The sequence below is a fragment of the Mobula birostris genome, chromosome 21 (assembly GCF_030028105.1).
Source record: "Mobula birostris isolate sMobBir1 chromosome 21, sMobBir1.hap1, whole genome shotgun sequence".
In the NCBI taxonomy this organism is placed as follows: Eukaryota; Metazoa; Chordata; class Chondrichthyes; order Myliobatiformes; family Myliobatidae; genus Mobula; species Mobula birostris.
Window position 1 is genome coordinate 1,711,482 of NC_092390.1, and position 24,513 is coordinate 1,735,994.

General features: G+C 38.8%; 1 protein-coding gene across 2 annotated transcripts in view; it reads right to left on the reverse strand.

The window, feature by feature from the left end:
• Positions 1-2,166: 2,166 nt before the first annotated feature.
• The window catches only part of shoc2 (SHOC2 leucine rich repeat scaffold protein), a 132,901-nt gene continuing 110,554 nt past the window's right edge, over positions 2,167-24,513 (reverse strand). For both annotated transcript variants that reach the window (XM_072239835.1, XM_072239836.1), the window contains 3 exons: positions 22,070-22,207; positions 9,507-9,624; positions 2,167-6,539 (listed from right to left, as the gene is read on the reverse strand). In XM_072239835.1, coding sequence (XP_072095936.1) covers positions 6,331-6,539; positions 9,507-9,624; positions 22,070-22,207 — 465 coding nt within the window. In that variant the 3' untranslated portion in view covers positions 2,167-6,330. The remainder of the gene's footprint in view (positions 6,540-9,506; positions 9,625-22,069; positions 22,208-24,513) is intronic.

The window sequence follows — 24,513 nt, forward strand, 5'->3', positions numbered from 1 at the left end:
GATTATTTTTCAAATGGGGACAATATCTAAATTATATTTATACTGCATTTAGGTTGCTTACATGTGCAGGGATCAATAAAAGTAATCCTGTTACCAAATTCCAATGATTTGCATGTTTGCTGTTATAAAACAATTCCTTTTTGCATTTGAGTCAGCTTGAGAAAGACAATCAACTTTCCTGCCATTTCCTTGCTGTAACTTGGAGCTAATTACATTTTGCATATTGTGTCAATGTTAAAGTTACACTGCATAGTTGCTATCAACTAATTTTTTTTTATTTAGAATAAAATATTTGGAGTGAATACTGAAGAGTCCTAGATATTTTTATTTTGCTGTGAATACAATTAGCATTTGTAGTTCATCCCTGAATGACAAAGAGCTCATCTTTAGCTAATACTATGTCAGTTTTCCATTCTTAAACATTGACGAGAGGCAATTATACACACTCTGATTTCCAAAGGGTCTTTGGACCCAAGGCAAATGGGTTGCACACCACAGTTAGGATTTCTAAAATATTTCACCCATTTTATTGGTAGCCAAGTGAGTCCTAGCACAAATATATTTACATTAATTACAAAATACTGGAGGGGGGGAGGGTTAAGTCATTTGAAAATGTGCCTTTTTAAAAAAAGTGTTGCAAGTGCAAGTAGTCATTCCATTTGATGTACTTTGTAAGCTTTTAATTTGGTTTTGAGTTAAAGAACCTAGCTTCCCTGATTTGTTCACTAATGTTACGTCCCCACTACACCGGATAATTTTGAAAACAGCAGTTTTGAGTAAGAACAACAGGCGTACACACAAAGCATTTTTCAAAATATCTCTGTCCACACCAACATGGATATTTGGGCGAATCTCCTCTGCTGGGCGTGTGCAGAACACACAGAAAACAAGCGAAAAGGAAACGGAATACTTGGTGCGCGTTTGTCCAGTTACAGACTAGAAAAGCTTAAAATGAATTGCTCTTGGCTCTCGCGCAGGAGGACTTAAAACTGAAAAAAAAATACTGGAGTGTATGGAGGCAACCGACAGGGAGTTCACGGACAGTATGCTGGGCTGACGACGAACATTGAAAAACTGACTAACTCTGTTGTATTAATAAAGCACCTTGTTAAATGTATAAAACATGTCTGCATCAGTGTTATCTTGTATTTCCATACAATGTTACATTAGGCTGTTACCCATCTATTGTCAGAGAAGTACTTGCATGAATAGGTAAACCACCTTCACATAAGCAAGGACAGAAAACAGGGCAAAGTAAGTATACTTATATATTCAGTAAGCTATGGGTCAAAGTATTTGATGAGTACATTTCTAACTCTTCTGGCTTCAGTCTCGTTGCCGTCTGTTCTGAAATTGTTAGGTTCTGCGAAGCACAGAATCAAATATCGCTGTGACAATTGTATGCTCTAGTATCAATTGTTTGGCGACAATAAAGGAAGGGGGGGGGAGGGGGGAGGAAATGCCGGGCTGCCGCCATCTGTCATGACAGCGGTTTTAAAAAGCTCCGGTTACCCCGTACACACTGCAATGGATATTAGGCGTTTTCAGATTTATTCACTCTGGAGACCGTTTCTGAAAATCTCCGTTTTCGGGGGATGAAAATGCCGTTTTAGTCTGGACAGACTGTCAAAACGAAGAGAAAAGGCTTTGTTTCCAAAATTATCTGGCGTAGTGTGGACATAGCCTTAGTTACACTGAAACACACTAAAGCACTGATGCAAAGACCGCATGTATTTTGTCTGCAGCCATGCCTAGCAACATCTTGTTTCACATGAGCACTGCGCTTGCGCGCAACTGGATCAGTTCCGTACATTCAAACATGCACAAAGGGCTTTCTTCTGCCAGCTGCACCTTAAAGGAATTCAGGTAGGTCACAGGCCATAGATAGGGGAAAAAATCAATCAGGATTTTTAGGGTCCTGTTCAACCTTAATTAAATTCCTTTGCCAAGTACACAGAACACTGCAGCACAAGAAGAATTTATTGGCTGATATCTTTAAGTAAAAATGCTCGCTTTCAGTATCTTGTAAAGAAGCTGGGGAAATATTTTAACCTTTAGTTTCTGAGGAATTAGAAAATAATAATTAGTATTAGATTAAAGTGAGCAGCATTAAACTTATGAGAAGGTTCCCATTTTTCAGAAGACTTAACACATTTTAGAATAACCGAAGTTTCAGTAAATAGTTTAATATTGTTTACACCAGAAATAATGGCAACACATTAAAATGTCATCGCTTGTGTGCAAAATGAAATAGCATATCAGATATACAATCACCTGTGATACTTGTTTTAATATTCTTACCTGAACAGAAATATTAAAAGGTCTTACTTTAAACGTTACAATGGAAGTGAATGTTCCTTCCAAGACAGCAGCCAAAAGTAATCCCCCACCCCTTTGCCACACCCATGGATCAAAGTTAATTGTACACTTAAGCCTTTAAAGTCATGCAACAGTTGCAAACGACTCAACAACAGCTCATTTACAAATTTACTATTTATAATGAATGCACAGATACACTGAATGACTTTTATAAAAACAAAATAAAGAGGCATTTTAATATTTTAAATGACAACTGGTTTAAAAATATCTGTTTACTGGTTTGTACATTGTTTATTTTGGTGAGCAGTCTAATGGTCTGATTGCACCAGTAAACAAACATATTTTGTGCTATCTGGTAAAAGGACTGCCGAAAGAGGCAGGCAAAAAATAAGCAAACCATTCTTTGTAGACTTACTGGTTATTAGCCAAATTAGTTTAGAATAATTGAAAATAATTTATCTGCTGCCATCAGGGATATGCATGTATAAAATTCTTTATATAAATTGCACTTAAATTCAAAATGCATCTCTAATTGTCTGATTTACTGATCATCGACTTCTCAATAGAATACTTCCAAATGTTGTAGTCTAGAAAATATCATTGTAGCTTAACTAGGAGCACAAGTGGTAAAGCTGTAGAAGGTAGTGGCTACTTTAAATGCAGTAAATTTCAAAGTGACGTTGAGTTACAGAAAATTGGGAAGATCTAAACTTTTCAGATTGCTCGATATGACTCACTAAATTTGACTGAATCAGCCTAACCTGAAATCTGGCAAAATGAATTTTGGAACTAATCCAACAAAGCAGCTGTGTGAATGCATGAATACATTTGCACCGTTAAAAAATTCTACAAACTTGCTCACCGGGTAATGGCATAAAGCATGAAGAAAAGATCCACCATTTCAGTCAATACTTCAGGAAGAATACTGAGATTACTGATGCACAGCTTCTCAGTGCATTTCTCCACTGGAATCCCACAATAAGATTTTTATAAACTGAATTGTAGACAAATTGTTAAAAGGGAATATTATCTGCTTCTGTTATACAGTACCAGTGGATGCAACAATAAAGTGAATACTGCAATTTTAAAACTTCACTAAGGCTGAAAACCTTGAATGTTTTTGTTATTTAAAGAAAACAGAAGGACAAAAGTCTTCACTATGCACTTGAAAACTTAAGATTCAAAAGACTTTCTTTTCATATCTGCCAATACGTAATAATACATTATGCTCTATAGCGGGGGTCCCAACTTTCTTATGCCACGGACCCCTACCATAAACCAAGAGGTTCGTGGACCCCAGGTTGGGAATCCCTGCCTATAGCAAGGCAAGGATTGGCCAAACACAACCTGAGTAAAAATGAAAACCATAAACATTACAAATAGACCTCACAGATTTTAGATAAAAACTGATATTTAGCATGTGATCTTTTAGTTTGTTGTCCTACACAGCAATACAATTTGCACCTTACAGTTTATATACTGGAATAACCACATTCACAAGAAATATTAAAAGTTTTACTGTCCAATTCAGTTAAAAGAACTTACTTTTGTTTCCTTTATGTTTGCTGACATGTTTTAACTGGAAAACCTTGTAATTCAAATGTTTCTTGAACACTAAATTTTGACTTGCAGTATACTTCAGATTAAAGGTAACATTTGGTACCAGGAAGTAGCCTTGCTCACATTCTAAGTACAAACCAGTGACTGTAGAAACAAAAAGTCTGCAATGCAAAATAGATTGCACAAAGCAGCCTAATCAATACATGTTGGACAGTGACGGCTGACGTTAAATTAACCAGTCAATAAAGGCTACACTGATAGCAAAATACTGTCAGCTGAAGAATACTGCTTTAATATCACTTTTACAACTTTTGGATTTCTTTGTTGTCTCTAATTTAGGATCTGTTGGAGGTTAAAAGATGATCACAGGGATAATCAGGCAGTAAGTAACTGCCAAAAAATTGTTGTTTTGATGACAACTAAGCATACAGCTTACTCCACAGTTGCTGCACTGTTGACTAAGTATTACACATCCCTTGGTTTACAGACTTCATTTTCTACCTTGCAAATTTTTGCAGGAAATAGAAATCTTTTGAAAGAGATGACAACATAAATTACATTGATGAGCAGAATAAGTTCACAATAGTTTTTTTTTTTGCAAGGCTCAAAGCAAGAATTCTCCAGCAAACAGATCTGAACCATTCAAGACAACAGCAAAATGTAGACAAACAATAAGTTATAATTAATGAGCATCATAGTACAGCTCGAGGAGAAAGAAAAGTGGTTCTATTTCAGTGCAATTTGAGTTTTAACAACTTTTAAAAGGAAATTTTAAAAATTCACTTTTTAATTGTATTAAATTTAAGTCTTAAAATGCAGTATCATTTGAGAGAGACATGCAAACATGATATAAAAGCCTTCCTGTAACCAAAAAGATGCTGACAACATGCAGTGATATGTACTACACCAGCAACTGGCAATAGTCTGTACAAACACTGAATCAACTATATCCAACTGGGGAACTTCCCTCAAGTGAACACTGAACAGAATGAATGCTTTATATCAATACTATGTGCATTTCATTTATAGAATAGTTCCTAAGAACATTTTCCATGGATTTACTGTACATGTATTCACATTAACAAAGTAAACTGCCAGGACTCGAATAACCCATACATACAATTTGGAAAAATACATGCAGCAGCAAAAATGTGTATGAGGAAAATTAGACCTCCACACAAAGCTTCATGTGCAGACACAACATGAAGGACAGGTTATAAAAATACCAATTCTTGGATGGAGTAACAGATTTGAAACTGATCACTGTGCTTTAAAGCTGTAAAGGGTTGGGGGAATATGGTGATTTTGTTACGGAATTCCAGAAACAGAGAACTTTATGTTAGGCATCTATGGTCCAAAAGGTTTCAGATCGTATGCAAGAGAAAATTTGTGTTATGCAAGTGTTTCCCATGGATCACTTAGGAAAAAGCTGGCTGGGTCTGGGTGTATCCCTTTGCTTTGCTCTTAAGCTCTTCTTTGCACTTGTTAGGGGGGGGGGGGTTGGAGTTATTGAAATAATAGGAAACAAACTTTAATGGCCATATTCCTGTATATACTACATAGACTACAGTACAGTCAAACTATGCAGTGTATGACCAGCGGATCTGTATTATACAAATATTGCCTGTCAGCATCACACAATTGCTTAAATCAAATGGCAAATCTTGGAGACTATGATGGAACTGATCAAGAATATACAGAAATTATTTATAAGGACATTACTTGACTCCCAGAAAATCATTTAAGTAGTCTTTTTCAAATATACAAAATATGTATGTGGGGAGATTTTTTTTTAAACTTTCTCTGCGTTGCCTTAATTTGCATTTGTTGTCTCTCTCTTTGGTTTAATTGTTCTTCCCACCATTGGCTTTTGAACATACATGTTCTTGGCCTACCTTGCATGGTTCTTCCCTTTTCTATTTTTTTCAAAATCTTCCCTTCCACCCTAAAACTTCATGACTTAACTTTTATCAATCACAGAATTAGACTGGGACACAAAAGAAAATGGCAGGCCTGAAGTATTTATAGGCTTTTGCAATTCTGACCGTGACTTATTATCTAGTGGCAGAAATCAAAGATGCAAGATAAAACTAGAATGGTAATTGGCACCTACATATTCAGAGAATTCCCCAGGTCCTATGCCTGCCACTGAGTATGTTAATAGTTAAGAAAATATTACATTGCATATTAAATACACAAAGTAATATGTTCAAATGTTAATACATAAAAATCATGCTGAAGATTTTGCAACATCCATTCCCAAATCTCACCCACAAAAAAAGAATGTTACTTCTCACATGAACCCTCAGTCCAGCACTAATTCTTTACAAGTTTTTAAAAAATTCTAAATGGCTACAATTCCTCTATTACCAGAAACATACTGCAGTCTTAGTAAAATTGCTTTATATATAATGACAATAACGCAATTTATATTTTGTACAGTGTATTCAGTCAAACCATGGCACGATAAGGCCCCTGCATCTTCAGGAACTGGATGATGAAGGATGGGCCACCAGCTACAATCTGCGCTGGAAGATGGCTGAGTGGGCAGTTCTCAATGCTCATGATGGACAACTTGCTGCAGAGTGCCAGCTCAAAAGGAAGGCTGTGCAGATTAGGATTATCATTTAAATACAATTCCTCCAAATTTTCCAGTGTACCTGTAAAATATCCAGGAGTTTAATTAATAGAAGCCTTTGTGCTGGATGCACAACTTATTCCAAAGATTTAGAATCTACAGTTCTGATGAGCATTGCAGACATGCTATGTTGGCATCAGGATGTTATGACAACATTTACAGGCTGCCTCCAGCATATCCTTGCATTGTGTTGGCTGCTAATAGAAACAATGCATTTCACTGTATCTTTCGATGTGCATGTGAATCTGAATCTGAAACAAGTAGCACTAGTCCCACAACAGGAAGAAAAATAATCAGGCTTCATCTCTGTACCATTCATTAAAACCAGCAAATTAAAACAACATTAAGCTATACTTTGACATGGCATAAATGATAAGTGACAATAAATAAAGGTTTATGTTCGAAAGGTAAAGGGATTACAATGCCTAAAACACAAACTTAATCAAAGCAGAAAAAAAGGAAGTACCTAAATCAGTAAGATAGTATTTTGTGTGTTATTCTGGATTTCCAACATCTGCAGAATTACGTTTGTTTAGATGTTACTTATGTTTTCCACTCCATTGATTTTGATAAAAGAGCATTGGCAAATTTTAACGTAAAATAGTTCATCTATTAGAGGGTAGTAAGCCTTACATCAGTAGTAGGGAAACTACTGGTTTATTAAAGACAATATTTACTCACATTTGTAAAAGCATGGACTTATTACTGATAGTTAGTTTAACTTTGTGCAAACAAGGCCCTGTCTCTCAAATTTGATTTACTCTTTTTGGATGTGAAAGATAACTGGTGAGGGCAAGATAATTACTGAGGGATGCTGTCTACAGGGACTTTCGTAAAGCATTTGACAAGGTTCCTCATGGTAGGCTGATTAAGTCCTGTGAGATCAATAGAGTTGTTAATTTGAATCCAAATTGGCTTCATCACAGAAGAAAGAATTTTCTGAATGGAGTTTGTCCCACAGCTCAGTGCTGAGACTATAAGATATAGGAGCAGAATTAGGCCATTTGGCCCATTGAGTTTGCTCCACCATTTCATCATGACTGATCCCATTTTCCTTTCAGCCAATCTCCTGCCTTCTCCCTGTATCCCTTTGTGCTATGGCCTATCAAGAATATATCAATGTCTGCCTTAAATATGCATAAAGACTCTGCCTCCACAGTTGCCTGTGGCAAAGAATTTCACAGATTCACCACTCTTTGGCTAAAGAAATTCCTCATCTCTGTTCGAAAAGGATACCCCTCTATTTTGAGGTTGCATCCTCTAGTCTTAGGCTATCCCACCATAATAAACATTGTCTCTATATCCACTCTATCAAGGTCTTTCCCCATTTGATAGGTTTCAATGAGGTTACCCTTCACTCTTCTGAATTCTGGTGAATACAGGCCCGGAGTCATCAAGTGTTTTTCATATGACAAACCATTCAATCCTGCAACCTCTTGTTTATTATATTGATGGTCTGATTAGTAAATTTGATGGGAAAACAAGGGAAGTTGACAAAGGATACAGCATGACATACATCAGTTGGAAATTTGGCAAGAGAAATGGCAAATGGAGTTTAACTTGAAAAGGATGAGGTGATAATTTTGGGAACTCAAATGCAAGAAGAGAAAGTATAAAGTCAATGGGAGGACACTTGGCAGCATTAATATGCTCCCTGAAAGTGACAACAAATGGATAAACAGTAAAGCGGGCATACAGCATGCATACCTTTATCATTTGGGGCATTGTGTACAAAAGCTGGCAAGTTGCATTGCATCTGTGTGAAAGTTTAGTTAGGCTACATTTGGAACAATGTATGCAGTTCTGGTTGCCGCACTATAGGAAGAATGTGAAGGCCATGGAAAAGTACATAAGAGGTTCACCACGATGTTGTCCAAATTGAGCTGTATTAGCTAAAAGGACAGACTGGACAAACTTGGGACTGTTTTCGCTAGTGAGTTAGAGCCTGAGGAGTGACCTATGTAAGCATATAAAATAATGAGAGGCATGGATGGGGTGGATAGTCAAGGTCATTTCCCAAAGCAGCAATATCAAATGGTCAAAGTGTAAGGTAAAAGGGGGAATACTTAAAGGACATTTGCAAGGCAGGTTAATATACGGAACGTACCTGGAATTTATTGACAGAAGGAGTAGTAAAAGCAGGTTATCACAGCAAAGTTTAAGGGGCATTCCAACAGACATAAATAGGCAATGAACAGAGGGATATAGACCTTGTGCAGGGATATGGAATTAGTTTAGATTGGCATCGTCATTAGACAAGTCATGTTAGACAAAAGGAGCTTCTCCTGTGCTGTAGTGTCCTGTGTTTGATTTTAAACATCCAGTTTGCAAAAATCCAGTGCTCAATACAAACTTGCTTAATAATCCTGGCATGTTTTAAAAGCATTCAAACACAAGACAAAGAAAAGGTTAACGAAATCCAATCTTCCACTGCACAGTAAGTTTTTAAGGAAAAAAGTAAATGCTGATAATATCTGTAACCTGCAACTTGCACAGACAGATGTGTGGCTAGATGAGTAGCCTGCCTAATGTGATGAATTCTGACCTGCTTGTGTGAGTCTCCTGAGAGGGGCATAATTCCTGTAGCTTTGATTTGGGTTCCCAAAGTCTAAAGCACAACTAGGAAAATGCAGAGATGCTGCACCCACACCCCTTCCACCAGTTTAGACAGTGAGGTGGATCTGAGACCCAAGCAGAAAGATCAGAGGCAAAGATCAGAGTGAAGTGAGGTGAATTATAAAGAAAAAATTAACAAGTTATCTTTAGGACTTGTTGCCATTACGTGTTTTATTTGGGGTAGAATTGAGCATAGATCATGTAATACAATACCCAGCACTGCTGAGCTCTGACTGAAATGCTTTGTAATGGAAAATCTGTTTTCTAACAGTAAGATTTCTCACCTTAACAAGTCAACATTTAAAATATTATTATAATATTTCTACATGCCAACTCAAGGTTCAAAATCATGCACCATTGGTTGTCAACTTACCAATCTCTTCAGGTAAATGAGTGAGCAAGTTCTCTCCTAAGCCAAGGTGAGTCAGACTGGTTAAGTGACCAATTCCCCTAGGAAGCGTAGTCAGCTGATTGTTGGTTAAGACCAGTTTCTATTAGGAAATAAAAATGTAGTTTTAAGCATGCATAAAACAAAAATTGACTTGGGTCAAATATATGAAGAACAGCAAATACAGAAACTTCTCCATGAAAAAAGATATTCTGTCTCTTGCCAATTCTGATTTCCATTTACAGATTCTAACAAATTTCATGCAAACACAGGTGGAAAAAGGCCAAAGTTACTTATGTCTGTGCTGAAATTAAAAAAAAAATACAAACTTAAGTGATACAAACTTTTTACAGAAATGCTGTCATATGCAAGTTGAGAGTAAAGGAAACCTGTGAAGCATCATGTAGTTGAAGTGCAGTACTACATGCACAATGAGGTTCTATTGGAGTCTGAGAAGTAATTAACAGATACTAATTAACATCCTATTTCAAAATGAGATTAATGTCTAAATGAAACATTTTTTTTCAAAATTAATCAATTTAAACAGCACTAAACAATTTTCCAAACATTGAGACATAAAATCTACTTGCTTCATGCCTTAACAATAAAATATTCAATTTCAGAATAGCCACACTTTTCTGTAAAATGGTATGGAATGTAATTGAAGAGTTTAAACAGATAATCAGTTGTCATGTCAGAAAAGGAGGATCACTAAAACATTTGCAACTTTAAGAGCTAAACAAGTTATGCTGCAGAACTGGAAGGTTGATATTTATTTTAAATGATAGATGGAGGCCGATATCTCTTCTAGCAGCTGTCTTCCATCTTCACACTCCCCCCTCCAGCATATTGTTTCCTGCGCTTTTAAAAACTTTTTAATTTTTGTCTGCCTCCATCTATCATTCACTTGCTACACACTTCCAAATCCACCCAGCTACTCATTTCCCCTACCTATCATCTCAGTCCACCAGTTGCCTCAAAGCCCTTTCTTGCCAGTGCCCCCTTCTATTCCCTGTGCTGGCCATTTGTCCCACCACTCAGTCCTGATGCAGGGCTTTGGCCTGAAGCATTGGCATATTTCTTTCCTCTCACTGATACTGCTTGACCCGCTGGGTTCTCCCAGCAGATTGTTGTTTTTTTCCAAAATAACAATGATTATGACTACATACAAGTTATCCTCCTTTCCTGGCATAGACACAGAATACAACAGTCAGAAGGTGAAGCAAAAACAACAAAATATACCAATAACATCACACCTAAGACAATTCTGATCAGCACATTTCAGAATAAAAGTGATAGCACTCCAAAAGAGTAAATTTACAAGGTTCAGAATTTCAGCCGCTGGAACGATGGAGGCTGCTTATTTTAGAACAGAAAAAATTTCGTCAAAGAGTCTATCTGAAAAGTTTGTTAATAAGACTTAAGCAGAAGAGCCAATAAGTGACTCAAAGTCATTAAAAACAGTTATCCAATTAATTAGCAGAAAGACAAAAACAAATTTTAATGCCTGAAAGAACAGTGAAAAAAGGGGAAATGCTCATATCTGAAAGCCTCAACAAGTACTAAACATTGGAAAATGGGATTTTCAAACTTGCTTCTATTAGACAGCCATAGATTCAAAAGAAGCTTCCTCCCCTATAGGTTATTGTGATTTTAAGAATATTTTGAAATGTGAAATATTTGCTACCTTCTAAAATGAGATGTGCCGACTGCGTACATGCAACCATAACTGCTGTCTTTCTAAATGATTGTACATTTAACCACATTGCACTTTGACACAATTCTTCAGGGAAAAAAATGCAAACCCAAATGATGTGTCATAAGTTTTGAAAAAGCCTTGCAGAACTTGAGCAATTGTGCAGGATTTTGTTTGAGGTCAGAAATTAGAACATTGCAAGGAATACAGAAACTTCTGATTTTATGCAGAATTCTAGTGATAAGAGTGCTCACTGCATAGAAAAGTCTTCACTTGCAGCTCAGTTAATTTTCAGCAACATTTAACTGAGAAAAAGTTGCATTTCTTTTGTGCTGCAAATGAAAAAATAATATTGTCACAACAAACTCTTCTAGCTTTGCTGATTGCCACAGAATGTCACGAATTACAACATAAACAGACTACCAAAACCACTGTGTGAGTGCTGGTGTTAACCAACAAAAGTAGTCTAATCCAATATAGTCACACTTAACCATTTCTCTTCAGCAATCTGACTAAACTATGTTAATATGTAGGCAATCCACTTGAGTACATTCAAGACATGGCAACCTTGGACTAACAAGTTTTTTCTACTTTTCATCTTAAACTTCTCCTTTATTTGGCACAGGACATTGAGTATTTCAGCAAGATAATGGGTTCAAAGCCAGTTTCACAGGCTTAAGTGTACAGTGTGATCTAGTACTTCAGTGTAGTACTTAAGGTGCACTCCACAAAGACAGTACTTTGGTCATGTTAAAGTTTCTACCCTTTTATGTTTTTGTAAACTATCCCACAGAACTTTTGGTAAGTATGAAACAAAGTTTTCTTGTGCCCTGACTGTCTCAAACAAGACAACTAGAACTGAGTACAACATTGAAAGAACATAGAAGAGTACAGGATGGAAACAGGCCATTCAGCCCACAATGTTGTGCCAAACTAGCTAAAAAGCAAATCAAAAATACACAAAGACTAATCCCTCCTACCTACACTAGGTTCATATCCCTTCATCTTCCTTACACCCATCTGCCTATCTAAACGTCTCTTAAAACACTAATGTATTTGCCTCTACCACCATACCAGGCATCCACCACTGAGGAAAAAATCTTACCCCTCATATCCCCCTTCAACCTACCTCCTCTCACCTTTAATGCACATCCTCCGGTATGAGACATTTCAACCCTGGGAAACAGATTACCCCCCCCCCTTCTCTCTCTATGCCTCTCATAATCTTATAAAGCTCTATCAGATCTCCCCTCAGCCTCTGATGCTCCAGAGAAAACAATCCAAGTTTATCCAGCCTCTCATGACAGTACATGCCTTCTGAACCAAACAGCATCCTGGTAAACCTCTTCCCCACCCTCTCTAAAGCCTCAACAGCCTTCCTATAGTGGGGCAGCCAGAACTGTTTGCAGTACTCCAGGTGTGGCCTAAACAGAGTTTTAAAAAATTTGCAACATAGTTATCTGACTTTTGAACTCAATGCCTCGACTAATTCCATAAGCCGCCTTAACCACCTTATCGACCTGTGTAGCCACTTTCAATGAGAGATGAACTTGGATCCCAGGATCTCTCTGCTCAGTAACACTGTTAAGGGTCTTGACCCTAAGTGTACTGTCTCCTTGCATTTGTCCTACCAAGGTGCAACGCCTCACATTTATCTGGGTTAAACTCCATCTGCCACTTCTCTGCCCAAATCTTCAACTGATCTATATTGCACTGTATTCTTTGCCAGTCTTCTACACTATCCACAACTCCACCAATCTTGGTATCATCCACAAATTCACTAAACCACCCTACATTTTCATCCAGGTCAATTATATACATTACAAACAGCTGAGGTCCCAGCACAGATCCCTGCAGAACACCATAAATTAAAGATCTCCAGCTCAGATAAGTCCCTTCAGCCACTACCCTCTGTCTCCTATGCACAAGCCAGTTCTGCATCCAAACAGCCAATTCGCCACAGACCCCGTGCATCTTAATCTTCTGGATTAGCCTCCCATGAGGGACTTTTTCAAATGCCTTACTAAAATCCATGTAGACAACATCCACTGCCTACCCTCATCAATCTCTCTCATCACCTTGTCAAAAACCTCAATTAAGTTGGTAAGACACGATGTGCCACACACAAAGTCATGCTGGCTCTCCCTAAGTAGGCCATGTATTTCCAAATGCTTATATATCCTATCCCTAAGAATTTCCTCCAGCAATTTCTCTACAACTGATCTGAGATTCATTGGTTTATAGTTCCCAGGATTTTCCCCTTGATCTCTTTTTAAATAGAGGTAGACCATAGGCATTCAAGTCTGCACCCCCAGATACTTTTAGGTCCTCACCATCAATAGTAACAAGGAGCAGTGCAGGCTTGGTCTTTCTAAAAGTCTATCACCATCTCCTTTGTCTTACTGATGTTGAGCTGCAAATAATTCAGCTTGTACCATTTGACAAAGTCCTCCACCAGGACCCCGTATTCATCCTCCTGTCATCCCTTTATACACCCAACTGTTGCTGAATGCATTTATATACTCAGCACTGACCTCCTGGTCCTCCGTATCCATCTCCTTGATAAATACTGAAGCGAAGTACTCAAGTACATCACTCACATTCTCCACATCCAAGCAAGTGTAACCCTCTTTATCCTTGAGTGGCCCACCCTCTCCCTAGTTATCCTCTTGATGGATATATAGAATGCCTCAGGATTCACCTTAATCCTGTTCACCTTAATGCTCGGAGTATTTTGGGAAAGGGATGAAAATCAAATCATTGGGCCCATCATACTTGTTATTTCAACTTTGCTGTCAATACTTTCCATAACATCTAACCTTGTGGTCCGATCCTTCCCATACTGGCCTGGTGTTTCAACTCCCAACACCCTACAAAACTAGTTTAAACTCTCTTGAATAGCAAACCTACTGGCCACAATATTGGTTTCTTTCCAGTTCAGGTGCAACCCACGCTTTCCCAGAAAAGGTTCCAATGATCCAAGAACTTGAAATCTTGTCCCCTGCACCATCCCTGCAGCCACTCATTCATCGGTACTGTCACCCCATTCCTACCTGCACTAACCGGTGGCACCGGGAGTAATCGGGAGGTTACTTCCTCGGATGTCCTTCTCTTTAGCTTCTTTGCTTACTCTATATACTCACTGTGTAGGACCTCTTCACCTTTTCTGCCTGTTATTTGTTCTAGTATGCACTACAACCTCTGGCTGCTCACCTTCCCCCACCCTCGAGAATATCCTGCAACTGCTCCAATACATCCTGGATCCTAGCACCCTGGAAGCAACCCACCATCCTGGTGTCTCTTTTGCGGCCATAGAATCTCCTGTCTGTCCCCTCTAACTACCGCACAGTCTGACTTTACCCTTCCCTGTCGAGCCTCAGAGCTGGCTGCTGCTGCTGTGCTGTGATAGGTTACCCCCACAGCAGTGTCCAAAGGAAACTGTTGCGATGGGGAACGGCCACAGTGGAATCCTACACTGGCTTCTTTATCTTCTTCCTCTCCTGGTGATCACCCATCTACTGTCCCGAAGCTTATCCTCTGAGTGTGACACCTGTTCAAAAGTCTTATCTAACTCCAGCTCCAACTCCTTGACAGTCAGGCACTGAAATTGGGTGCAATTCCCACAGATCAGATATCCTGATTTCCCACATCTGACAGGAATTCACACTGACCACTCTGTATTTGGTATTTTTGGCAGCATTGTACTAATATGCATTTTAGCCACTACATACATAGTGGGTACTTTTTAAGCTGTACTGCACTTTTCAATGTCACGTAATCATAAAAATGCACAAGCATTACATTTTAAAAAAAATCTAGATACCCTCATTTGACATATCTCAACCACTGAAGTTGTCTTTCAGTAAAAAGGATCAGCACTTAATCTCCTTTGCTCAAACAAAATCAGCATCAGTTTTTAAACACGTTTATATTTCTTCATCTTACCAGGCAGTGCTCAAATGTTAAATAATTGCCTCATATCCTTCCTATAATGTGGAATCCAAAAGAATACTATTTTAAAAAAATATATAAACTCCCCATTACATTTTATACGTCTTAGAATTCATGTCATTAGAACTCAATTTTAAAAAATGAACCTGCCTACTAGGAGTTGTATTTTGACAGCTTTAGAACTAAATTGTCAAACTTTCTGTTCTGTTCAATTCACTACAATTGTCCATGATTCTGTTTTTAATTGGGATTTTCTTGTTTAATTAATTTAAATTTCAGAAATATCACAATATATTGTACTGGATTCCACACTGTTCATTTCTTTTTTTAAATATTTTTTTTGCTCAGCAAAACAAAACTTCCAATTTCCAGATACACTTACATTTCTTGCCCTCACAAATATCAGGCATGAGAACACTTCCATCAAAATGTAGACATCACCACAACATCCTATACAAAAGCCCTTATTAGTATAGCCGACAGGTTTACATCTATATACTGCAGAAAAGGATGCCATGTTTTATGAAAACTTTGTTTTTGAGTGTACTGTACATGTCAAAAAGTCCAAAGGAATGTATTCCATGATTAATTTACACCAACCAAAAAGTCCAGGGGCCTTATCAGATATCCAACAAAGTAAAATGTTCTTCCACACACAAAAAGTCAGGATGTTAGAAAGCTTTTTCTGACGTGCATTAATAATACAACTGCTGGGTAAGCCTAAGAGAAAAGATGCTAGGTCCAGTTCAAGCTCTATCTTCAGAATCTTTTCCATTTCACCCAAGATATCACTCCAGTATGCCTGAAGTTTGGGACAAGTCCAAAAACAGTGGGTGAAAAGTTCCAGTATTTACATGTAGAACACATTGGAGAAACCCGTGTCTTAAATTTCGAGAGATGATCTGGAGTCAGATGGGCTCTATGCAGAATTTTGAGTTGCAATGCTTTAGTTCTATTACAAACTGAAATCTTCTTTGCTTTATAACCATATAACAATTACAGCACGGAAACAGGCCATCTCGGCCCTTCTAGTACGTGCCGAACTCTTACTCTCACCTAGTCCCACCAACCTGCACTCAGCCCATAACTCTCCATTCCTTTCCTGTCCATATATCTATCCAATTTAACTTTAAACAACAACATCAAACCTGCCTCAACCACTTCTGCTGGTAGCTCGTTCCACACAGCTACCACTCTCTGAGTAAAGAAGTTCCCCCTCATGTTACCCCTAAACTTTTGCCCTTTAACTCTCAACTCATGTCCTCTTGTTTGAATCTCCTCCATTCTCAATGGAAAAAGCCTATCCACATCAACTCTATCGATCCCCCTCATCATTTTAAGCACCTCTATCTAGTCCCCCCTCAACCTTCTACGTTCCAAAGAATAATGACCTAACTTGTTCAACCTTTCTCTGTAACTTAGGAGATGAAACACAGGCAACATTTTAGTAAACCTCCTCTGTACTCTCTCAATTTTATTGACATCTTTCCTATAATTCGGTGACCAGAACTGCACACAATACTCCAATTTGGCCGTACCAATGCCTTATACAATTTCAACATTACATCCCAACTCCTATGCTCAAAGCTCTGATTTATAAAGGTCAGCATACCAAAAGCTTTCTTCACCACCCTATCCACATGAGATTCCACCTTCAGGGAACTATGCACCATTATTCCTAGATCCTTCTGTTCTACAGCTTTCTTCAATGCCCGACCATTTACCATGTATGTCCTATTTTGATTAGTCCTACCAAAATGTAGCACCTCACATTTTTCAGCATTAAACTTCATCTGCCATCTTTCAGCTCACTCTTCTAACCGGCCTAAATCTCTGCAAGCTTTGAAAACCTACTTCATCATCCACAATGCCACCTATCTTAGTATCATCTGCATACTTACTAATCTAATTTACCACCCCAACATCCAGATCATTAATATATATGACAAACAACATTGGACCCAGTACAGATCCCTGAGGCACACCGCTACACATCCTCCTCCAATCTGACACACAGTTATCCACCACTACTCTCTGGCGTCTCCCATCTAGCCACTGCTGAATCCATTTTACTACTTCGATATTAATGCCTAACAATTGAACCTTCCTAACCTTCCGTGTGAAACCTTGTCAAAGGCCTTACTGAAGTCCATATAGACAACATCCACCGCTTTACTCTCATCAACTTCCTTAGTAACCTCATCAAAAAATTCATTAACAACAAGAATTCTGCAGATGCTGGAAATTCAAGCAACACACATCAAAGTTGCTGGTGAACTCAGCAGGCCAGGCAGCATCTGTAGGAAGAGGTGCAGTCAACGTTTCAGGCCGAGACCCTTCGTCAGGACTAACTGAAGGAAGAGTGAGTAAGGGATTTGAAAGTTGGAGGGGGAGGGGGAGATCCAAAATGATAGGAGAAGACAGGAGGGGGAGGGATAGAGCCAAGAGCTGGACAGGTGATAGGCAAAAGGGGATACGAGAGGATCATGGGACAGGAGGTCCGGGAAGAAAGACAAGGGGGGGGGGGACCCAGAGGATGGGCAAGAGGTATATTCAGAGGGACAGAGGGAGAAAAAGGAGAGTGAGAGAAAGAATGTGTGCATAAAAATAAGTAACAGATGGGGTACGAGGGGGAGGTGGGGCCTTAGCAGAAGTTAGAGAAGTCGATGTTCATGCCATCAGGTTGGAAGATTCAAACATGACTTTCCACGCACAAATCCATGTTGACTGTTCCTAATCAGACCCTGTCTATCCAGATAATTATATATACCATCCCTAAGAATACTTTCCATCAATTTACCCACGACTGACATCAAACTCACAGGCCGATAATTGCTAGGTTTACTCTTAGAACAATCTCCCCCATCTCTTTTGGCTCCGCACATAGCCATCCACTCTGATTCTCTAAGGGACCAATTTTATCCCTCACTATCCTTTTGCTATTAACATAACTGTAGAAACCCTTTGGATTTATTTTCACCTTACTTGCCAAAGCAGCCTCGTATCTTCTTTTAGCTTTTCTAATTTCTTTCTTAAGGTTCTTTTTACATTCTTTATTATTCCTTGAGTACCTCATTAACTCCAAGCTGCCTATATTTATTGAAGATCCCTCTCTTTTTCTGAACCAAGTTTCCAATATCTCTTGAAAACCATGGCTCTCTCAAACTTTTAACCTTCCCTTTCAACCTAACAGGAACATAAAGATTCTGTACCCTCAAAATTACACCTTTAAATGACCTCCATTTCTCTATTACATCCTCCCCATAAAACAAATTGTCCCAATCCACTCCTTCTAAATCCTTTCGCATCTCCTCAAAGTTGGCCTTTCTCCAATCAAAAATCTCAATCCTAGGTCCAGTCCTATCCTTCTCCATAATTATATTGAAACTAATGATATGTGATCACTGGACCCAAAATGCTCCCCAACACATATCTCCATCACCTGCCCTATCTCATTCCCTAACAGCAGATCCAACACTGCCCCTTCTCTAGTTGGTACCTCTATGTATTGCTCGAAAAAACTATCTTGCATACATTTGACAAACTCCAAACCATCCAGCCCTTTTACAGAATGGGCTATGTGTGGAAAATTAAGATCTCCCACAATCACAACCTTGTGCTTACTACAAATATCTGCTATCTCCTTACAAATTTGCTCCATGTTTCAGCTGTAATTTCTACTCCCATAAACACAAAATAATCTGCAGATGCTAGGGTCAAAGCAACACTCACAACAAGCTGGAGGAACTCAGCAGGTCGGGCAGCATCCATGGAAACGATCAGTCGACGTTTCGGGCTGGAACCCGACGTTTCGGGAGTCCTGACGAAGGGTTCCAGCCCGAAACGTCGATTGATCATTTCTACGGATGCTGCCCGACCTGCTGAGTTCCTCCAGCTTGTTGTGAGTATTTCTACTCCCATGATTCTTTTAAATGAAAACGATTCCTGAACACTGAGCAGATCTCAAAGATACTTGCAGCAGCTCTGACCAGCAAGTCCATTTAAACATCTATTAGATCAAAATGTCCACACAAACTGTCAACCATAATGGTCTCTGACTTAGTGACCAATTCACCAGGAATTACAAGAGAAAGTTGATAAGGAAAGATGATGAAACCTGCCAGAATTGACATGATCCACTAAATTTCATCTTTTACATTAATTCCTATTCCATTATCTTATCAAAGCCTCACATCAAGTTTTTTGGGTGACCAGCAAATCTGTCAACATTGAATGGGACCTATAATTTACAGCTGTGTCTGCAGCATCTAGGTTCACCACACAGTACCTGGCTTTTAAGTTCACACCATAATGATGTCATGGACCACTTCTTTCTTCACAGATTTACCACAGCTGTCTGGCAAAATGGGTGAAGAAAGGGTAGATTTTTCCATGGAGGCAGTGTTCTTATCCCTACCCTTCCATTCATCTTGGGCTTCTGAGTGCTCTTGATACATGGCCTCAATGTTCTTGAAAAGTCTTCCTTCACTTTAACAGGTCATGGCACGGAGTCAGTGAGGATCGTCAAGGAGGCCTTGGGAACACCTTTTCCTGTCCTCCTGGTGATCTGCCCAGAGTTCGGTCACAGAAAGAGATTGTCCGTTTTGGGAGCGTGATATCAGGTATGTGAACATGGCTTGCTCATGAGAGATCTAGCTATTCACAGAAACTGGCCTCATGTACCTATGTCTTACGCAGTCTGTCACCAAGAAAATGTTCTATTGTAAAAGAATCAGCTTTATGGCACACAGTTGCATTTATTTCAGGCCAATAGGTACAAGCCTGAGATCAAAACTAGAGGCTAAGCTTAATAAAGAACTATATTGTAGGAATCACAGGTTTGAAGTGTTCGGAGAAAGCTCAAATGACCTAAACAGAAGAGATTCAGCAGGTGCTGGATCTGCAGAGTAATACACACAAAATGCTGGAGGGCACGACTTCAGGATTGAAGGACGTCCATTCAGAACAGAGATGCAGAGAAATTACTTTAGTCAGAGGGTGGTAAATCTGTGGAATTTGTTGCCAGGAGCGGCCGTGGAAGCCAAGTCATTGGGTGCATTTAAGGCAGAGATATAGATAGGTTCTTGATTAGCCAGGGTATCAAAAGCTATGGGGAGAAGGCAGGGGAGTGGGGATGACTGGAAGAATTGAATCAGCCCATGATTGAAGGGCGGAGCAGACCTGATGGGTTGAATGGCCTACTCCTGCTCCTATATCTTACGGTCTTATAACTCAGCAAGTCAAGCAGAATCTATGGCGAGGAATAAACAATCGGCACTTTGGCCTGAGACCCTTCATCAGGACCTGAGCTGCTGAGTTCCTCCAGCAGGCCTAATGCCTGCTACTTGATTATGAACTGTTATGTCTTGTTTCAATGACCATTCCAATTCTGGAGTTACTGAGCTACATCTTGCGTGTCAATGCAATTTATAGCAGATAAGATGGATCTCCTACACATATTGCAAACTTTCACCAGAATCCCCACAAGGATAAGAGAGATTTATTAATTTATTGTTTCAACATATTTGATCAAGAACTTTCTTATACCATTTGAAACATTTAAGTAAACAGAAATCAAAGAAAGGACATTTCAGCATTAAGAGTATGTGGCATTTTTTTCTCCAATACACACTGCATAGCAACCACTGGCCTGAATTCTCTTAACATACTTCAAACGATTGCAACTTCAAACAGCTCACTTTTTTGAGTAAACATGCTAGACTATAAACTCAGTTTTGAACTGACATTGTTTTAAAAATTTACATTCTCATGAGTCTCGGTCTTATTGACTCAGCTCATCCTCACGCTAGATAAGGTAATCCACATGATAAAATCCAACTATCACAGAAAATCCCAAGTAATATTTTATAAAAGTCATTTTTATTAGAGATAGCAAGTTAACATTAAACGTTACAATAAGTTTCCATTTCTGCATTTTTTAAACCTTAAGCCACTCAAATACATGAAACTTTTTGAATTATCAACAATGTTAATAAATGTCAACTGTCTTAATATTTGCTTATATTTAGAGTGGGAGGCATGGTAATATAGCGGTTAGCACAATTGCTTTACAGCGCCAGTGATCGCTGGTTGGGGTTCAATTCCTGCCACTGTCTGTAAGGAGTTTGTATATTCTTCCTGTGACAATTGTGGGTTGCCCCCAAGCACAATCCTCAGAATGTGTTAAGACACTGTTCTTTTGTATTTCAATGTGCATGTGATAAATAAAGCTCATCTTTAATCTTCTATGTACAGTATATAGTTAATCTTGAAATACAAATATTAATTGGAAACAAAGTAAGAACACACCTAATTTCCTAAATTCACATCAAGTGTGGCATAAAACTGGCAGACAGATAAAAAGCCACAATACACTTATTTATAAATTTTCAGCAGGTTGGATTATCTTCTTTGGGTATATGAAATCGACTTATTTTATACTGCATTTTAAACCAAATAAATTATACCTTGCATATAGAGTAGAAATGTTGTTATTACTTACTCTGAATTGTCGAAAGGAGATACAGCAGAAATATCATTACCATGCACTCCAGCTAGGACAGGGTAAAACAGGCATTTGACAGTGGGGGAGGTTTGTCGATGTTGGGCAGGTGCAGGAATGCACTTCTGGAAACCTTAATATTAACTACAGCAAAAGTGACATTGGAAAATCCAAGGGAAAGTAAACTTTAACATGGTTTACCATTCCAATTAGGCAGTTATATGCTTGTATTTGATTAAAAAAAATTTGGCTCCCATCTGTAACCTCACATGAACAAAAGGCATGAAAAAAACTGTAGCTAGAGCTACATTTTACTACAACCTGAAAGTACAATATAACAAAATGTTGAAGGATAATAGTCCAGATTTTTTTGGTTTGGGTTACATATAAATCACTTACTTGCAAATCCTTAAGGTAAGCAATTTCATTTGGAAGAGATTCAAGTTTATTTTCTTCCAAGTCCAATTCTCGCAGTTTTCTTAAGTGTCCAATGCCATGAGGCAGCTTTCGAAGAAGGTTATTTGATAAGATGAGAACCTAGATGTAAGCCAGTAGGTTAATAAATTCATTTAAACTACCAATAATCTCATGAGTTATCTCTGTTTATTATAAACATACTGACGCTTGAGCAACATGTCAAAGGATAAATATAGTTCCACAGTTTCAACTGAACTGCCTGGAAACTTTCCTGAACACATTTGACAAACTTTATCCCGTCTAGTCCTTTTACAGTACGGGATACCCAATCATTATGTGCAAGGTTAAAATCACCTAATACAACCTTGCTTCTTGCAACTATCTGTGATCTCTCTATAAATTTGTTTCTCTAAATTCCTCGGACTGTTGGTTGGTTTGTAATATAGCCCCATTAATATGGTCATACCTTTCCTATTTCTCAGTTCCATCCCTGACGTCTCACGAGACCACTTCTCCAGTCTGTTCTGACAGAGCACTGCCGTGGCATTTTCCCTGATTAGTAATGCCACCCTTCCTCCTTTAATCCCACCCACTCCGTGGCATCTAAAACATCAGAACCATGGAATATTGAGCTGCCAGTCCTGCCCTTCCTGCAACCAAGTCTCACTGATAGCTACTATATCATAATTACAAGTGTTGATCCATGCCTTGAATACATGCACCATGCTCAGACTTTTGATTCTTGAGGTCTGAGAATTACCAACATCTGCCGTCACAATCACTCCACTAACTGTTCTGGCACTCTGGTTCCTGCAAATCTAGTTTAAACCCTACTGTGCAGCACGACCAAACCTTCCCACTTGGATATCAGTCCTCTTCCAGTTCAGGTGCAAACTATCTCTTCTATACAGGTTCCATCTTTGAAAGAGAGCCCAATGATCCAAAAATCTGATGCCTTCCCTCCTACACTAACTCCTTAGCCACATGTTAAACTGTATAATCCTCGTATTTCTGGCCTCACTAGCACATGGTTTTAATGGGGGAGATCTTAAATGGGTTTTTTGCAACGGTATTTACTAAGGAAATTGGCATGAAGTCTATGGAATTAAGGGAAACAAGAAGTGAGATCATGGAAACTGTACAGATTGAAAAGGAGGAGGTGCTTGCTATTTTGAGGCAAATTAAAGTGGATAAATCCTCAAGACCTGACAGGGTATTCCCTTGGACCTTGAAGGAGACTAGTGTTGAAATTGCAGGGGCCCTGGTAGAAATATTTAAAATGTCGGTATCTACGGGTGAGGTGCCGGAGGATTGGAGAATGGCTCATGTTGTTCCATTGCTTAAAAAAGGATCGAAAAGTAATCCGGGAAATTATAGGCTGGTAAATTTGACATCGGTAGTAGGTAAGTTATTGGAAGGAGTACTAAGAGACAGAATTTACAAGCATTTGGATAGACAGGGACTTGTTAGGGAGAGTCAACATGGCTTTGTGCTTGGTAGGTCATGTTTGACCAATCTATTGGAGTTTTTCAAGGAGGTTACCAGGAAAGTGGATGAAGGGAAGACAGTGGATGTTGTCTACATGGACTTCAGTAAGGCCTTTGACAAGGTCCCGCATGGGAGGTTAGTTAGGAAAGTTCAGTTGCTAGGTATACATGGAGAGGTGGTAAATTGGATTAGACATTGGCTCAATGGAAGAAGTCAAAGAGTGGTAGTAGAGGATTGCTACTTGGAGTGGAGACCTGTGACCAGTGGTGTGCCACAGGGATCAGTGCTGGGTTCATTGTTATTTGTCATCTATGTCAATGATCTGGATGATAATGTGGTAAATTGGATCAGCAAATTTGCTGATGATACAAAGATTGGAGGTGTAGTGGACAGTGAGGAAGGTTTTCAAAGCTTGCAGAGGGACTTGGACCAGCTGGAAAAATGGGCTGAAAAATGGCAGATGGAGTTTAATACAGACAAGTGTGAGGTATTGCACTTTGGAAGGACAAACCAAGGTAGAACATACAGGGTTAATGGTAAGGCACTGAGGAGTGCAGTGAAACAGAGGAATCTGGGAATACAGATACAAAATTCCCTAAAAGTGGTGTCACAGGTAGATAGGGTCGTAAAGAGAGTTTTTGGTACATTGGCCTTTATTAATCAAAGTACTGAGTATAAGAGCTGGAATGTTATGATGAAGTTGTATAAGGCATTGGTGAGGCTGAATCTGGAGTATTGTGTTCAGTTTTGGTCACCAAATTACAGGAAGGATATTAATAAGGTTGAAAGAGTGCAGAGAAGGTTTACAAGGATGTTGCCGGGACTTGAGAAACTCAGTCACAGAGAAAGGTTGAATAGGTTAGGACTTCATTCCCTGGAGCGTAGAAGAATGAGGGGAGATTTGATAGAGGTATATAAAATTATGCTGGGTATAGATA